General features: G+C 48.0%; 1 protein-coding gene across 1 annotated transcript; it reads right to left on the minus strand.

Moving 5' to 3' along the window:
* Positions 1 to 9714: 9714 nt before the first annotated feature.
* EIF1 (eukaryotic translation initiation factor 1) lies at positions 9715 to 12416 on the minus strand. Its single transcript, XM_059378735.1, has 4 exons — positions 12225 to 12416; positions 11357 to 11520; positions 11109 to 11210; positions 9715 to 10591 (listed from the first exon to the last, which is right to left on the minus strand). Exons 1-4 carry the CDS (start codon positions 12253 to 12255, stop codon positions 10547 to 10549), a joined length of 342 nt encoding a protein of 113 aa, XP_059234718.1. The 5' UTR covers positions 12256 to 12416; the 3' UTR covers positions 9715 to 10546.
* Positions 12417 to 16725: the final 4309 nt, after the last annotated feature.

Genomic DNA, 16725 nt, shown 5'->3' on the forward strand with positions numbered 1-16725 from the left:
GGGGCGCCTGGGTGGCTCAGTGGGTTAAAGCCTTTGCCTTGGGCTCAGGTCATGATCCCTGCATCCTGGGATGGAGCCCGGCTTCCGGCTCTCTGCTCAGCAGGAAGCCTGCTTCCCTTCCTCTCTTTCTCTGCTTGCCTCTCTGCCTACTTCTGATCTCTGTCAAATAAGTAAATAAAATCTTAAAAAAAAAAAAAAAAAAAGCCTTTCCTTGCTGCTATCCCGCGTTCTCTACAGTGAGCCTTCTCTTCCCTGTACTCTGTAATCTGTGAAGCCAGTGAGTGGGGTTGGTTGGAGGGGCAGATTTGGGCCAGGGAAATGAGGAAGGTTTTGGTAGCTGATTTCACCTGTAATCTTACTTTTTTTTTCTTTTAAGATTTTATTTATTTGTCAGAGAGAGAGACACACACACAGTGAGAGAGGGAGCACAAACAGGGGGAGTGGGAGAGGGAGAAGCAGGCTTCCTGCTGAGCAGGGAGCCCGATGCGGGGTTCGATCCCAGATCTGCTGCTGCTTCTCCTTCGGCCCCTTCCCACCTCACTCATGCTCTCTCTGTCACAAATAAATAAAAAAATCATTAAAAGATACATATATAAGCTCTATTTATTGAGATATAGTGCACATATCACACAATTCACTTTTTTTTAACACCATTCACTCTTTATTTTTTCCATTCCCCCCTCCCTTTTTTTTTTTAGAATTTTTTAAAAAGACTTTATTTATTTATTTGACAGAGATCACAAGTAGGCAGAGAGGCAGGTAGAGAGAGAGAGAGAAGAGGAAGCAGGCTTCCTGCTGAGCAGAGAGCCCGATGCGGGGCTCGATCCCAGGACCCTGGGACCATGACCCGAGCCGAAGGCAGAGACTTTAACCCACTGAGCCCCCCAGGCCCCTCCATTCACTTTTTTAAAGCACACAAGCCAGTGGGTTTCGGCAGATCCACAAAGTGGCACAACGATGACCTTTATCTAGTTCCAGAATATTTGCATCACCCCAAAAGGAAAACCCCCTTACCCATTTGCCGTCACTCCTCATTCCTCCCCATCCCTCTGGAGGGAATGACTGGGAAATGAAAAAGTGGTTTTCAAATAACTGTTTGGGGAGTTGGCACCGCGGAGATCACCTTACGAGGAACTCCCTCCTCATCGACTGGTTGAAATTTAAAGCAGCTCTCTCAAATAGCACTCCGAAAGGAAACCCAAACCACTGGGTTCTAGAACCTTACAGCCACAAGAATTCTAAGAGATGGGGGAAGATGGGCAAAATCAAAGATAAATTATTGACTTGTTCAGGCAGTCCCTGTCACAGGCTGAGTGTGACCCCTTGCCTAAGCATGACTGAAATAATTCAGGTGTTTGTACACTGATTGGTTTAGCATCTGACTCCCCAGCTAGAGTGTAGACTCCGGGAGGAAGAAGGTGGGCTTTGGTTTTTCCATTGCTGACCTGTACTGAGCAAGTCCTCCGGAAATGGGAATGGGTGAGTGAATACGGCAGAGAGTTGGCTGTGGGCTCTGGGCTTGAGAGAGAAATGGAGGCTGGAAACAGAGAATTAGGATCATGAACACTGAAAGCATAATCAGTCATGACCCAGGGTGTGGCCGCCATGGGAGAGGTACCAAAGGCCGAGACTGTCTTCATTCCTTTGGAACTCCTCCTACACTTGGAGAATGGAGAGATGTTAGGTCCAAGCAGGTGGAGAGGTCACAGGGTACCGAATGGGAGATTTTATCGGAGAAGGAAAGAGGGCTGGTGTATGGTGCTCAGGGTTGCAGGAAACAATTGTAGGAGACGAGGACATCCAAGACCCTGTCCGTCTTCCCCTCCTAGAACGTAGTGTCCATTCGGATCTTTGTTCGGGGCTACATTCTCAGTGCCTCAAAGGGTGGTGGGCACAGCTGGGATGCTGCATAAATATTTATTGAATGAATAAATGACTCATGCCATGAGAAGTGAAAATTAGCAGGTGAAGATTCTGTAACATCATGATTTGCTCTCCTTGCCTTGTGTTTCTACTTGGTGGATCCTGGGGGAAAGGGTGAATTAAACCAGTGGTTCTCAAAAGGGGGATGTGGGTTTGCCTCCCAGGGGCATTTAACAATGTCTGGAGATAATTTTGGTTGTCAGGCATGCATGGGAACGAGTGCTATCACCCAGCAGTGGGGGAGGTCAGAGATACTGTTAAACATCCTGTGATACACAGGTCAGGCCCTCTTCCCCAACACATAATTATCTGGGCCCAAATATTAATAGTGCTGAGTTAAGTGAAGCCCCCGGGTTACACGAACCCCCTGGTACTTGTCATAAGCCTGGGCAAGCTCTTCGTGAATCGGTCCACACGAATGTTTTCTATCCTGCATCCAACACAGCAACTGAGCTCTGTCTCAGTGAGTCTTGACTCTTTCCCTGTCCTATCAACAGTCTACAGGACCAACTTGGGATCTTTAGATCTTTTTAGATCTTTCTCATCATATGCCAGCTGTATGCCCAGCATTTTAAGAAAAAAATTACTTGAAGTCGGTAAATTATGATTGGTTCCTTTAAAGTTCGACTTAAAAGATAATCTGTAATAATCATACCGTGCAAAGACAGCTTTTGACTTTCCCCAGTAAAAAAAGGTGACAAAACACTGTTTAAATTTAATTAGAAGGAAAAGCATGACTTCAGACAAATTAAAAAGTGATACTGCATCATGTTTGGTTCTGAGAAAAAAAATGTATCTTAAAATGTAGCTTTAGATTTTGTTATGTAATTAAAAAACAATCTAAGGGGCGCCTGGGTGGCTCAGTGGGTTAATCTGCTGCCTTCGGCTCAGGTCATGATCTCAGGGTCCTGGGATCGAGCCCCGCGTCGGGCTCTCTGCTCAGCAGGGAGCCTGTTTCCCCCTCTCTCTCTCTGCCTGCCTCTCTGCCTACTTGTGATCTCTGTCTGTCAAATAAATAAATAAAATCTAAACAAAACAAAACAAAACAAAACAAAAAACAATCTAATGTTCATTGGGATCCCCTTATATTTATTATGGCTTTTGTATTATTTTACCTGGGGGTGACAGAACAGGGTTTCAGATGTCTCACACGCAGGCACATTGTGAACGGCACTACAGAGATGCAGGGTGTCTTCGGTTCCAGTGAAATAGATGTCAAATTAGTTCTAGCCAGCACTGTATTTTCTCCTTCGGCATTATTTTTGACATCTGGGAGACCTCTTAATCAGATGCATGGGACTTGGAGGTCTGGTGGGCTTCGATGGGGGTGGATGGCTAGATCATCATCACTCATGGGCCACCCCCACCCCCCAGTGGTTCTGTCCTGAGGCTCTGGGGGCCAAGTCCAGGCTTGGAACCATTGCAGGGGCTCTCCAGCTGATCCCATGACAGCCAAGTCTCTGTACCTCTTAGCTAGTGCAATGAACCCAATCCATATTCAGCTCACAACTGTTGCTTTCCACACTGTGACAGTTTTTGTGTGTTTTATATTTTAAAAGATTTTATTTATTTATTTGACACAGAGAGAGAGCGAGGGAGGGAACACAAGCAGGGGGAGTGGGGAGAGGGAGAAGCAGGCCTCCCACTGAGCAGGGAGCCCGATGTAGGGCTTCATCCCAGGACCCCGGGATCATGACCTGAGCCCAAGGCAGACACTTAACGACTGAGCCACCCAGGGACCTCTTTTTGTGTGTTTTAAATGCACATCTAAAACCATAATAGAAAATGCACTTATAAAAATTAAAAGTCATGGGGGACCTGGCTGGTTTAGTCGATGGACTATGTGACTCTTGATCTCAGGGTTGTGAGTTCAAGCCCCACGTTTGGTGTAGAGATTACTTAAAAATAATATCTTAAAAAATGAAAGTCATAATATTACTGTCTTTTTTTTTTAAGATTTTTATTTATTTATTCGACAGAGATCACATGTAGGCAGAGAGGCAGGCAGTGAGAGAGGAATGGAAGCAGGCTCCCTGCTGAGCAGAGAGCCCGATGTGGGGCTCGATCTCAGGACCCTGGGATCAAGACCTGAGTCGAAGGCAGAGGCTTTAACCCACTGAGCCACCCAGGTGCCCCTATTACTGTCTTTTTTTAACCAGTTTGCAGACCACAATATGAGGCCTGCTAATTTTATGGTTCAAACCCATGCTTCTCAAGCTTTGCTAAGTGCCGCTTATTAAAATGAAGATGGCTTCAGGGAGTCTGGGGTTGGGCTTGAAATTCTGTCCGTCCAACGAGCTCCCAGGGGACACTGAGCAGCAAGACTCTATAGTTCTGGGGCGCCTGGGTCGCTCAGTCGGGGTAGAGTCTGCCTTCGGCTCTCTAGTGATCCTGGGGTCCTGGGAGCAAGTCCTGTTTCGGGCTCCCTGCTCAGGGGGGAGCCTGCTTCTCCCTCTACCTGCCGCTCCTCCTGCTTGTGCTCTCCCTCCGTCCCTCTCTCTCTCTAACAAAGAAATAAAGAAAATCTTAAAAAAAAAAAAGTGTCTGTAGTTCTGTCTCGAAGGTGGACCACGAAACCTAGGTAGGTCACAGCTCTCTGCATTGACTTCATTCTTGTTTTCTCCTGCTGCACAGAAATGGACAATCAATGACTTGACACACAGGGAATGACAGTAGCGTTTATGCCCCGCATTAACATTTCCAACCTCTGTGCTCCCTGTGCTTCCTGTTTTTAGCTGATTGTTCATTCTAGGTATAAATGGACCATCAAGTACTAAGATTAAAGACAATTTAAACTGGGCGACGGCCCGGGCTGCTGAGGCGGGGTGGTGGCTGACGGCTGTGGCTTGCGCGGTCTGTGTACCTTCTGGCCGGCACAGTCGGTTTGGGAGCTGTTTAGAAATATCTTTAAATAGTTATTCATTTTCAAAGTCGATATTGGAATAGGCACGTTTCTGCTTGGAGTGCTGTGCTTGAGAAAACTTTGTTAATCCTGGGGCTGTGTGAGACTGGGGAGGAAACCACAGACCCGTGAGTCTTAGCTGGTTTGGGTAACGGGCTCTTTTAAGAATCTGATAAAAGCCGTGGACAGTTCTTCTTAAATATTTTTTATTTGACAGAGAGAGAGGGATCACAAGTAGGCAGAGGGGCAGACAGAGAGGGAGAGGGGAAAACAGGTTTCCCGCTGAGCAGAGAGCCTGATGTGGGGCTTGATCCCAGGACCCTGAGATCTTGACCTGAGCTGAAGGCAGAGGCTTAACCCACTGAGCCACCCAGGCGCCCCATGCCGTGGACAGTCTTACCAGAACATGCCCACATGTACCTCACACACAAAACATCAGGGATTGGTTTCTCAGGTGCTGGTAACCAAGTTATGACTCTTGGCCACCCCCTTCTCAAACCATCTTAAATACAATACTTCTGATTGCTTTCCCTGAAGCTTAGCTCTGGTAATGCTCTCTCCCGCTCATGTTTCCTCAATAGCTCCCATTAGACAAGCAGTGTTTCCCAAGTGTGGTTTGTGGCCCTCCCACATGAACTGGCCGATGCTGGTTAAAATGGCAGGTTCCTGAGCCCCACATCAGAACCTCTGGATCAGGGTCTCTGGCTCTAGAAGGGGGGGCATTTCCTGGAACATTGTGGGCCAGGCATTCTGACCTCAGAGGCTCTGTTGTACCTCATACCAAGTGAATAAAATGCAGCCACAGGCCAAATAGACATTTTCTGTAGTATTTTTGGAAAGATGTATAAATTTTATAAATCTGAGTTTTTGTTTTTTTTTTAAGACTTTATTTATTTATTTGACAGACAGAGATCACAAGTAGACAGGGAGGCAGGCGGGGGGGGGGAGGGCAGGGGGAAGCAGGCTTCCTGCTGAGCAGGGATCATGACCTGAGCCAAAGGCAGAGGCTTAACCCACTGAGCCACCCAGGCATCCCATAAATCTGAGTTTTGTTAAAAATAATATTATTCTTGAGGCGTCTGGGTGCCTCGGTCTGTTAAGCGTCTGCCTTCGGCTCAGGTCTTAATCCCAGGGTCCTGGGATTGAGCCCCGCATCAGGCTCCCTGCTCAGTCGGGAGCCTGCTTCTCCCTCTGCCACTCCCCCTGCTTGTGCTCTCTCTGTCAAATAAAATCTAATATATATATATATATATATATATATATATATATATATATATTGTTCTTAGGGCATCTAAGTGTCTGACTCTTGATCTCAGCTGAGACCTTGACCTCAAGGTTTTGAGTTCAAGCCCTACTTAAAAAAACTGTTCTTTCTCTAGAAATTTTTATTACATTTACATATAGTTATACAAGAATTATATATCAGTGACAGCCAGTGCTACCTCTTGTAGTGTTAAACACTTGCTCATTCTGAGTCTTACAGTTTTTTGGTCAAATTTTGGAGATGATCAGTTTCTTCCAGTGCCTAGACGTTACTGTAGGCTCTTGAAAAGCAGGTGGGATTATTCAGCTCACACCCAATGGAGCCCTATCCTGGGTGGGGCCTAGAATCTAAAAAATTTTTTAAAGATTTTATTAGAGAGAGAGAGAGCACAAGTAAGCAGAGAAGCAGGCAGAGGGAGAGGGAGAAGCAGGCTCTCCACTGAGCAGAGAGCTTGATGCGGGGCTCAATCCCAGGACCCCAGGACCATGACCTGAGCTGAAGGCAGCTGCTTAACCCACTGAGCCACCCAGGCACCCCTAGAATCTGAATTTTTTAACATGCTTCCCAAGAACTGTGTATTATGAATATTTGAATTAGGAGGATTTAAGAGAGTCCAAGTGAAGAAACGGCCAAAGCCTCACACTATTTGCTAACTCTGAAATAAATGTGTACCTCCTGAAAAGTTCAATAGTCCGGGAGCTCTTCCATTTCAAAGCCTTATGGACAGTCAACTGTGTTTTGACACTCTTGCCACCGGGGGGCAGCACTCAGGCTGGTAAACAAGGAAGCCGGGCAATTCCAGAGCTGGTTGACCGGTTGTTTAGTTCCCAAATATATCGTGTTTCTTTGTCCTATTTATAGGTAAACTTTGAATAGGTTTTAAAGTAGTTTTTGTGGATTCCTGTGCAGTTGTAGCTGACCAGTACTCATCTCGTCAGGAAATGGGAGAGGGAAGGGGAGAGAGGCGACCAGAGGGAGCGAGGAGGCGGAGAGGAGACTGGGGCGGGAGAGAGGAGCCAAGAGCCCAGGGCTGGGACACACTCCTCATCGTGTTCTGCTCTTGGCTGTGACTCTTTTAACACAGACTAACCTCTGAATGTTTTCAGCTTTGGCTCAGCCCACCGCGACCTCACATCAACCTTCCAGCCTTCCTTCCCCTCTGCTCCCTTCTCATCGCCTACATGCTGGCTCATTGCATCACTTCTCTGAATCTGTTTTTCCATGGGGCTGAGTCCCTACTGTTAAATAAAGAGGCCAGTGTAGCTATAGGCGCTTAGCACAGCCCTGGCATATAGTGAGAGACAATACTACATTATTTCTGCTCTGTACGAGGTCTTTGTTCCAGCCAAATGGTCCTACCTTAGGGCCCTGAGACACTGGGTGTTCTCACCTCTGGGTCTTGATTCTGACCAGAACACCCTGACTTAAGATGACACCAATTAAAAAAAATATATATTTTATTTATTTATTTGACAGAGAGAGAGATCACAAGCAGGCAGAGAGGCAGGTGGCGGGGGTGGGTGGTGGGTGGGTGGGAGTGGAAGCAGGCTCCCTGCAGAGAGAAGAGCCTGATGCAGGGCTTGCTCCCAGGACCCTGAGATATGACCTGAGCTGAAGGCAGAGGCTTAACCCACTGAACCATCCAGGCACCCCAAGATGACACCAATTTTAATGAAGCCTTTCCTGGCCCCCCCAAGTATGGACCGGGTGGGGAAGATTTCCCAGTCCCAAACACCTGCAGCTCTTTGGACAGGCCAGTGGCAGTACTGGTTCCTTTCTGCCTCATGTTCAAGGAGTGTGCTGGTCCTCCACGCTATTGGGCCATCTGCTTCCCGAACACAGGGTGTCCTCCTGACTACTTTGAGTGGACCCCATGACTCCCCAGGCTGTATGCTGCATACAACAGTCTCTGTAATATGAGCTATTTAGTTTTTATTTTTAAAGATTTTATTTATTTATTTATTTATTTGACAGACATGGATCACAAGTAGGCAGAGAGAGGGAGGGGGAGAAGCAGGCTCCCTGCCGAGCAGAGCCAGATGTGGGGCTCTATCCCAGGACACTGGGATCATGACCTGAGCTGCCGAAGGCAGAGGCTTTAACCCACTGAGCCACCCAGGTGCCCCTGTAGAATGAGCTATTTAAATTGTTAATGTATAAACTACACATTAACAAAGCACAGTTGTGCCCATTTGATGGGGAAAATTCGCAGGGCTACTCAGTGGTAGAGTTTCATCTAGAACCCAGGATCTCTGGCTTCTGCCCTTCCCAAATGGGCACAACTGTGCTTTGTATTAGGCCGGAGATACTGAATTAGGGTGTTCCCCAAACTGCCACGCTTACAGGCAGTTGTTGTTGTTGTTTTAAAAGATTTATTTATTTATTTGACAGAGATCACAAGTAGGCTGAGAGGCAGGCAGAGAGAAAGAGGAGGAAGCAGGCTCCCTGCTGAGCAGATAGCCGGTGGGGCTCGGCTCGATCTCAGCACCTTGGGATCATGACCAGAGCCTAAGGCAGAGGCTTTAACCCACTGAGCCACCCCGTGCCCCCAGGCATTTGTTTTGATTGGTTCTAGATGGTTGATTTGATACTGATGCTGCTAGCTTAACTCCATCTCATTTCTTTCTAGAAAACTAAAGTCTTTAAAAGGTCAAAGTTTTCTCAATAGCCTAGCACAGGACCTACTGTTATTAACCTACTTGATTCTGTTTTATTTTCTGATTGTGGGCTTCTGTGGGTTTGGCCTCCAAGGTTCCTATTAGAAGTTTCTAAGAGCCCTTCTGCTTTACAGTCAAATCTTAGATTTACAACAATCACCCAAACATTCTAACAATGCCCTCACGTCTGGTAGCAATTGGTTAAGTTCCTGTTTGCTAAACAGAGGTTTTACAGGACCTTAAATGAGACCAGTTTATCTCCCAGATTACAATCCTCTACTCTCATGGCAGTGGCCGCCATCTCAGCCTCCAATCTCATCTCCCCTTCTAGGTTGGCCTCTATACAGTCTTGTTCACAAGGCTGCCAGCTGACCATCTACAAGAGGGGAACAAGTGTGGATTCTTCAGGACTCCTCTCTGCAGTTTGCAGCCTTTATTTATGACCTGAAATTGGTACCAACTCATGATCCACATGCTGGGAGAATTTTAGCAGAATTAATGGCACCAGGAACAAACTTCCACATACTCATTGCCCTTTCAAGGGATGGCCTCCGGACTGTACTTCAACTTCTCAGAATACTTCTAATCATTGAAGCACATGATAAATCTATTCCCTAGAGAAGGCCTTTTTTGTACCTCATATGGGTGTGAGGATTCAATGAAGTCCTACACTACTGTCTTTGTTACAGCCTTCAAGCTGAGGTCCTATCACTGAGCAGACTCCAAACTGCTCCACAGCACAAGTTCCTCCATAGCCACTGGGAGGGGACAGCCGTTACCACATCTGACCACCATGCCTGCAACACAGCTGACCTGTGGGGAACTTGGGAAAGAAAAAGCTCACTGAAGGTTTTCTTGGCCAAGAGGTTGAGGTCCCAGTTGAGCTACGGGCATAGACTACCCCTCACTGCCCATTTCTGTGGTTCCTTCACACATATGAGACTGATTGAGAAAATACAATCTTCAAGTCAGGTGTTTCTGAAAACAAGTTTTATTTAAATAAGGGTTTAAATACATTACATAACATTAAAACTGAAGGAAGAAATAAACCAAAAACCAGTCTGTTACTTCACATGGCATTGGGCAGCTGTCGCTAGTAAGTTGCAAGCTCTATAGCTAGCTACGTGACTGACACATCAATTTGAAGTTTGTTCCCTTGTCAAAAGTTTAACTCAGATAGAAGGTTGGCCTCACATTCTGGTGTTTGGACATCCATTAGCTAGGATATGTCTGGTCAAAAAGACCTGGTGGCAAGTCAGATGTCCTAGGACGCTTCACTAGAGGGAAGGTGGCTGCCCTAAGCTCTGCCCACCTGGTCAGGTTGGAGACACCAGGGATTGAGCTTTGACTACCGGTGACTCCCTGTAGCAGCACAGCTGCGGTTGCCGTCTTACCCCATCCTGTCCTCTCAGCTTCACCGTGGACTGTTCAGGTAGTGACATTCTCTTAGGGCAGGGAACTCTGAAGAGGGAGAGCCGAGGAGCTTCCGGCCAGACATAGCCGTCTGTGATCTTGGGGCTCTGTGCTGGACCGAAACCTCACGTTACTGCTTGGTTTCAGGCCAGACACTGCCAGGCGCCTACTGCTTGACCTCTGTTTAAATGAGGGACTTCAAGACTAGACAGCATGGCTCTTTTCAGTTTATTGCATGAAGGAGTTACACTAGTCCAAGTTAAAAGCAGACCCCAAATGGTTACATTATACAAGCTGTGAGGTTTTTAAACTTGTGACAAGGGACAGAAGGGAAATTCTACTCATTGCAAGGAAATCCTCACTTAAGCTTCAGTGAGCCAAAAGCACTTAAAACCCATGAACCTTCAGCTGGTCGTCCTTAGCCAGTCCAATCTGCAAAGAAAAGAAAACAAGGTTATAAGAGGAGATATGAAAAGAATTCAAGTGTCCATTTCTGATGGCAACAACTCTGTTTGCTTGCTTCTACACTGGGCAAAAGTCCCAGACCCAAGGCACACACTTTGAGCACCACGGGCACAATGGTTTGTTAACTCAGAGTATGCAGTTAGAAACCAATGATGTAACAGGATTTTAGCACTTAGGAACAGTCAGCCAGACATCCTGTTTTATTATCTGTGTGCAATTTAAAATGGCATCTTTAAAGTAGATCCATATACATGGCAACTGTCTGGCTAAGTTGGTAGGGCACGCAACTCTTCACCTTGGGGATCTGAGTTCCACGCAAACAGTGATATAAGTCAGACAAGTCTACCGGTGTATATATTTCACAACTCAACCACTGTTTTGCTTAGCGCTACAGAACAAACTTCTGTGTCCCCAGGAGAGCTTGAACAGAGGACAGAGATCTGACAGTGGCACAAACGGATTCTGAAGAACTGATTGAACTCACCTCCACCAGGAACTGGCATATGTTCTTGCGCTGGTCACCCTGTAGCTGAATTACTTCTCCATATTCTGGATGCTCAATTACAGTACCATTGCAGGCAAATTTCTGCAAGCAGCGATGAAGTAAAACAAATTAGACCAAGCCAACAGGCTGAGGGCACTTAACAATCCCTAATGAGAAGCAATCCAAGTCAGCACCCCCAACCTGAGCAAGTTAAATATGATTTTCCTACAATCTCATTTAAAACCTACCTTCTTAAACGCCTTCACTAGTTTCTTTTTATCGTAATCATCAGCGATCCCTTGGACAGTAGTAAGGGTCTTCCTGCCGTTTCTCTGTTGAATTCTTATATGGATATAATCCTCAGTGCCAGCAGGAAGCAGATCATCACCCTTACTTGCATCAGCAAAGGGGTCTGGGAAGAAAGATCAAGCTCATTTAGAGCTGTTGGGGCTCGGACGCCACTGCCACCCTTCCAAAGCATCTTTTTTGCGCGCGTACAAACTAATACTGAAATCACCAGGGCTTAGGTCACGTCAGATCTGTCCTTGCTGGCTGTCCGCGAACGGGTCAGTCCGGGGCGGCCGGCTTTCCCAGAGCCAGGGAGAGCCTGGGCCTCCTGCCCCAGGCCCGCCCCCAGAGGATGATCACGTGCCGGGGGAGCCTGGGCCGGCAGGCAGCGCCCCACCCGGCTGATGCAACAGGCCGGAACCCGAGCTCCAAGGCGGGGCCAAGCTTCCTGCCCCATTGGCGCGAGCGTTTGTCACTTAGGGCTGGCGCCGCCTCTCACTCCCAGCTCCGTGACAACGGCGGTGACGTAACGGACGTGACGCAGGGGTGGCGGGAGGGGGCGGGTGTGGCCCAAGCCGGCCCGGGAGCCATTAGTAAATGCGCCACCCGAGACGCCGGGCCCGCCCAAGGGCTGCCTCCCAGCCCGCTCCTTCCGGTCGCGCTTTAAGGGCCGACCCCAGGGCCCAATTCGGGGCCCTGCTTCCTGCGAGTCCACACACCTTCTATCAGCCTGCGTTTACGAAAGCCCGGAGCATCCGGCAGGTGTCCGAGCCCGGACACTTCGCCGCCCCACCCAGGCCTCACCCCTTGGACCTCTCCGCAGCTCACCGAAAGAGTGGAGGTTCTGGATAGCGGACATACGATACGATTCCTTTTCCTCGGTGGAAACGGCCTGCGGAAGGCGGCGGCGGCGGGAGAAGGCGGGCGGGGGGGACGGAGCGTCGGGAAGCGAGGGGGCTCAAGGGGGAGGCTGCTGAGTCCTCGGCGGCGGCTCAGTGACTGGGGCGGAGGGGCGGCGCCTGTATTCACTTATATAGCCGCCCCTGTGACGCCAGCGCGCTGCCCTCACGTCCCGGCCCCACCCACGGCGTCGTGGCCTCCGCGCCCTGGCGCCGCCGCTTCCGATTGGTTCGGGGGCGGGGACGCGGGACGGCGCTTGCGCAGGAACTCTTGCGCTGCAGGAGGGCGTCCTCTCGATTCCCCGAGAGGTGGAAGGGGGAGGGAAAGGTTGGTCCGTCTAGGCGCCTGCGCAGTGCAGGAGGAGGGTGTCAGGGTGGCGCAGGAAACTGGCCGAGGCTTCTGGAGCGCGTTGCTTCTTCTGTTCTCTGGCACATTCCACCTGGTTGATCCTGTTGCAGCCCGATCTGCTTGGAAAAGAGCGTTTGCATGAGTTAGATCGGCTCTCCTTAAATAAGGCTTAGATGCTGAACCTCCCAGACGCGACGAATTCCCACTGTCTCATACTCTCCCAGTTACCCACGTAATCTTCCTTACGGATATAGAGCAGCACTTTTAAATCAACACTGATATCAACACTGGTATCAACAATGATATAACTCAAGCCTTAACTTCATCATTTAGATTAAGTTACTCTTCAGATGAATCTAATCTAAAAATGGATTAATCTACCTTAAATACATCATTCATACAATCTAAAGAAAAAATGCCCAGCTCATTAACCTGGGTTCAAGGGGGAGTGAGGCGGGTTCTGGGGGCTAAAAGAATTCAGGCACCCGAAGGGTGTCCTGTGTGTCCTCCAAGTTGTGTGGGGTAGAACCTTACCAGAGAGGAGTCAAAATATTTTCTTCAAAACAGTCAACCTTTCTTGATCTTTCAATATATAAATTGAAATGTTCTCAGTTGCAAGGGTGAATAGAGGGGATTTAGACACCAAAGGCTTCCAGGGGCCAGGAAGGTAAGATAAAGGAGTGTGATGTGATGGGGTGTGGAGGGGACCGGGGTGAGAACTAGGGGTTATCGAAACGATGGGCGATGTGAGCCCCAGGTGACGCATAGAGGGTGGGAAAGAGCCCATTTGTGGGGGCAGGGTGAGAGCCTGCAAGATGAGGTGAGAAACCCCAAGGAAGGAAAATTTAGGTGTACTTGATAGTTGTTTTGATTGCATATTTACTAAGTTACCTTTTAATAATTTGGCTTCCTTGATACCAGGAAGGGGGGAACCAAAGCTAGAAGTCATGGGCATCTCAGACGTCCTTCCCTACCTGCCCTCCACCTAGGAACTTCTGCCCTCATAGACATGGCTGTGCTTGAAAGGGGTTTGAGGAAAGAGAGTGTGAATGAGTTAGAACTAGCCTTCCCAGTTTGCAGACATATTTTGTTATACATATTTTTAAATTAACAACATGGTCTTGCCTATCAATCTTCCCTTTTAGGAAAAGACCCTTTCTGTGCCATTTTAAAGAAATTCTTTCTCTCCTTTGAGTAAATAAAGATACTCTTTTTGTTGTTTGTTTGTTTCAAAAGCTTTTTTTATATTATTTATTATTATTTTAAAAAGATTGTATTTATTTGAGAGAGAGAGCATGAGAGGGGAGGGGCAGAGGGGGAGGTAGAAAGAATCTGAAGTAGACTTTGCACTGAGCTCAAACACAGGGCTCTATTCTGATGCAGAGCTCTATCCAGGACCGCTCTGAGCAGAAACCAAGAGTCAAGAGTTGGTGGCTTAACTGAGTGACCCACCCAGGTGCCCCTCTTTTGTTATTTAGAGAAAGAAAAAAGTGAGAGAGGGGAGAAGCGGTGCTCAGAGGGAAAAGGGCATTTTTTTTTTTTTTTTTTTTTTGTGGCTGGCAAAGCAAAGGCTATTGCGTGATAGGACAAAGCTCCCAAAGAGGGAAGGAACTCGAGAGGGTTGCCCACGAGAGAGTCTTAAACAGGCTCCACATCCCGCATGGGTCTTGATCTCAAGACCCTGAGATCATGACCCGAGCTGAAATCAAGAGTCAGACACTTGACCAACTGAGTCATCCAGGCACTCCTATTTGCTTTGAAAGTTTTCTTTTCTTTTTAAGATTTTTTATTTATTTGACAGAGAGAAATACAGTGAGAGAGGAAACACAAGCCAGGGCAGTGGGAAAAGGAGAAGCAGACTCCCCTGCTGAGCATGGAGCCCGATGCAGGGCTTCATCCCAGGACCCTGGGATCATGACCGGAGCCAAAGACAGACACCTAATGACTGAGCCATCCAGACGCCCCTGCTTTGAAAATTTTAAAACTTTACTTTTAACTTTTACTTATTTTTTAATTAATTAATTTTTAAATTTTTATTTTTTAAAGATTATTTATTTGAGAGAGAGAGAGAGAGCGCGAGAGAGCGTGAGCGCATACAGGAGAGCACAAGGGTGGGGATGGGCAGAGGGAGAGAAAGAAGTAGACTCCCTGCTGAGCAGGGAGCCTGACAACGTGGGGTTTGATCCCAGGGCCCTGAGATCATGATCTGAGCCGAAGGCAGAAGCTTAACTAACTGAGCCACCCAAGCGCCCCTACTTTTACCTTTTAGGTCTTTAAGGCAGGGAACTGATTTGTGTGTGTGGTGTGAGATAGGGATCTAATTTTTTTCCTATATGGATAGCCACCTGTTCCAGCACCATTTATTGAATAACGTATAATTCCCCCGCTGATTCATGCCTTTTTTGTTCTACTCATGTTTCCATTTCTGTGTGGGCTTGTTTTTGGAGTCTCTGTTCTGATGCACTGGTCTGTTTATCTCAAAGCCACATTCCCTTAATGATAGGAGATCTGCCAAAAGTCTTGATGTCCAACAGGATGAGCTCCTCCGTTTTGTTCTTCTTCAGAATAATCTTGGCTCTTGGTCCTAGTTCCCCTTTCAGCCTTGTGGCCTATCACCACGCCCCACATTCCACACCACGGCAGTTCTACGAAGCACCCTGGACTTTCTCATCTCAGGGGCTTTGTGCAAAGGCTCTCCCTTTGCTTGCTACATTCTTCTGTCTTTTTCGTGTGATGTCTCCCACTCATCTGTGGGACTCAGCTGGGACTCAGTTCTTTGGAGAAGACTGTGCTTAGAGCCTTTTCTGGGCCCCCACCCCCTCTATTTTGACATTTATCAAACTGCATTTGGCTCGCCTGTTCCTTGAACTGGCTAGGTAATTTGCTGGGCCCAGGACAAAATAAAAAATGTGAGGCCCTTTGCTCAAAAAATGGTTAAGAATTTCAAGACAGTGACAGCAGAACGTTAAACCACACATGCAGTTCTTCCAAGGATGGGGCCCCATGTGACTTTGCAGGTGGCATGCCCTTGAATCGGGCTCTGCCCCTTCCCTTATTTGTCTCCTGCTGGGCTGTACGTGCAAAGAGCAGGTGCATGCCTACTTCCTCTGTAGTCTGTGTGTGGTAGATTCCTGGCACACGGTGGGTGCCCAGTGCTTGTTGAATGAACACATGGACATATATAGTAAGTGCTTAGTTGGAATGGCTGATCCCTGACTCCAGGCTGTGACCTCTGCTACTGTATTAGAGAGTCCTGGGGTGGAGGATTGAGAAAAAAGTCCTTTTGAGAGGTCTGTCTCTGGGCTCCAAAGAAAGTTTCTAGATCTGGCCTCCTGGCTCAGGGCAGGGATGATAGCCCTATGTCAGCCACATCCCCCAGCTTCTCCTGCAGGGACTCGATGCCTGGTGGCAGCGCTGACCTCGGTGCTCTGTAAACAGCTATCACCAGGAACACACACAGGCTTTGCCCCAGGCAGGAGGCAGTGCAGAGGGCAGGCCTGGAGCAAGCAGCTGGGAAGCAGAAGACCTAGGTCTTTTTTTTTTTTTTTTTTTTAAGATTTTATTTATTTATTTGACAGACAGAGATCACAAGTAGGCAGAGGGGCAGACAGAGAAAGGGGGAGGAGGAAAGCAGACTCCCTGCTGAGCAGAGAGCCCGATGTGGGGCTCGATCCCAGGACCCTGGGATCATGACCTGAGCCGAAGGCAGAGGCTTTAACCCACTGAGCCACCCAGGCGCCCCAGAAGACCCAGGTCTTGATGACCGCCAGTTTCCTGGTGATTCTGGTCACCTCTTCCCCATAAGAGGAGGAGAGGGTGATTTCTTTTCTTTTTTTTTTTTTTTTTAAAGATTTTATTTATTTATTTGACAGAGAGAAATCACAAGTAGGCAGAGAGGCAGGCAGAGAGAGAGAGAGGAGGAAGCAGGCTCCCTGCTGAGCAGAGCGCCCGATGCGGGACTCGATCCCAGGACCCTGAGATCATGACCCGAGCCAAAGGCAGCGGCTCAACCACTGAGCCACCCAGGCGCCCATGATTTCTAAAGCTTTTGCCAGGTCTAAAGTCCGGGGTTCTGTGTTTC

The sequence above is a fragment of the Mustela nigripes genome, chromosome 16 (genome assembly GCF_022355385.1).
Source record: "Mustela nigripes isolate SB6536 chromosome 16, MUSNIG.SB6536, whole genome shotgun sequence".
Taxonomy (NCBI): Eukaryota; Metazoa; Chordata; class Mammalia; order Carnivora; family Mustelidae; genus Mustela; species Mustela nigripes.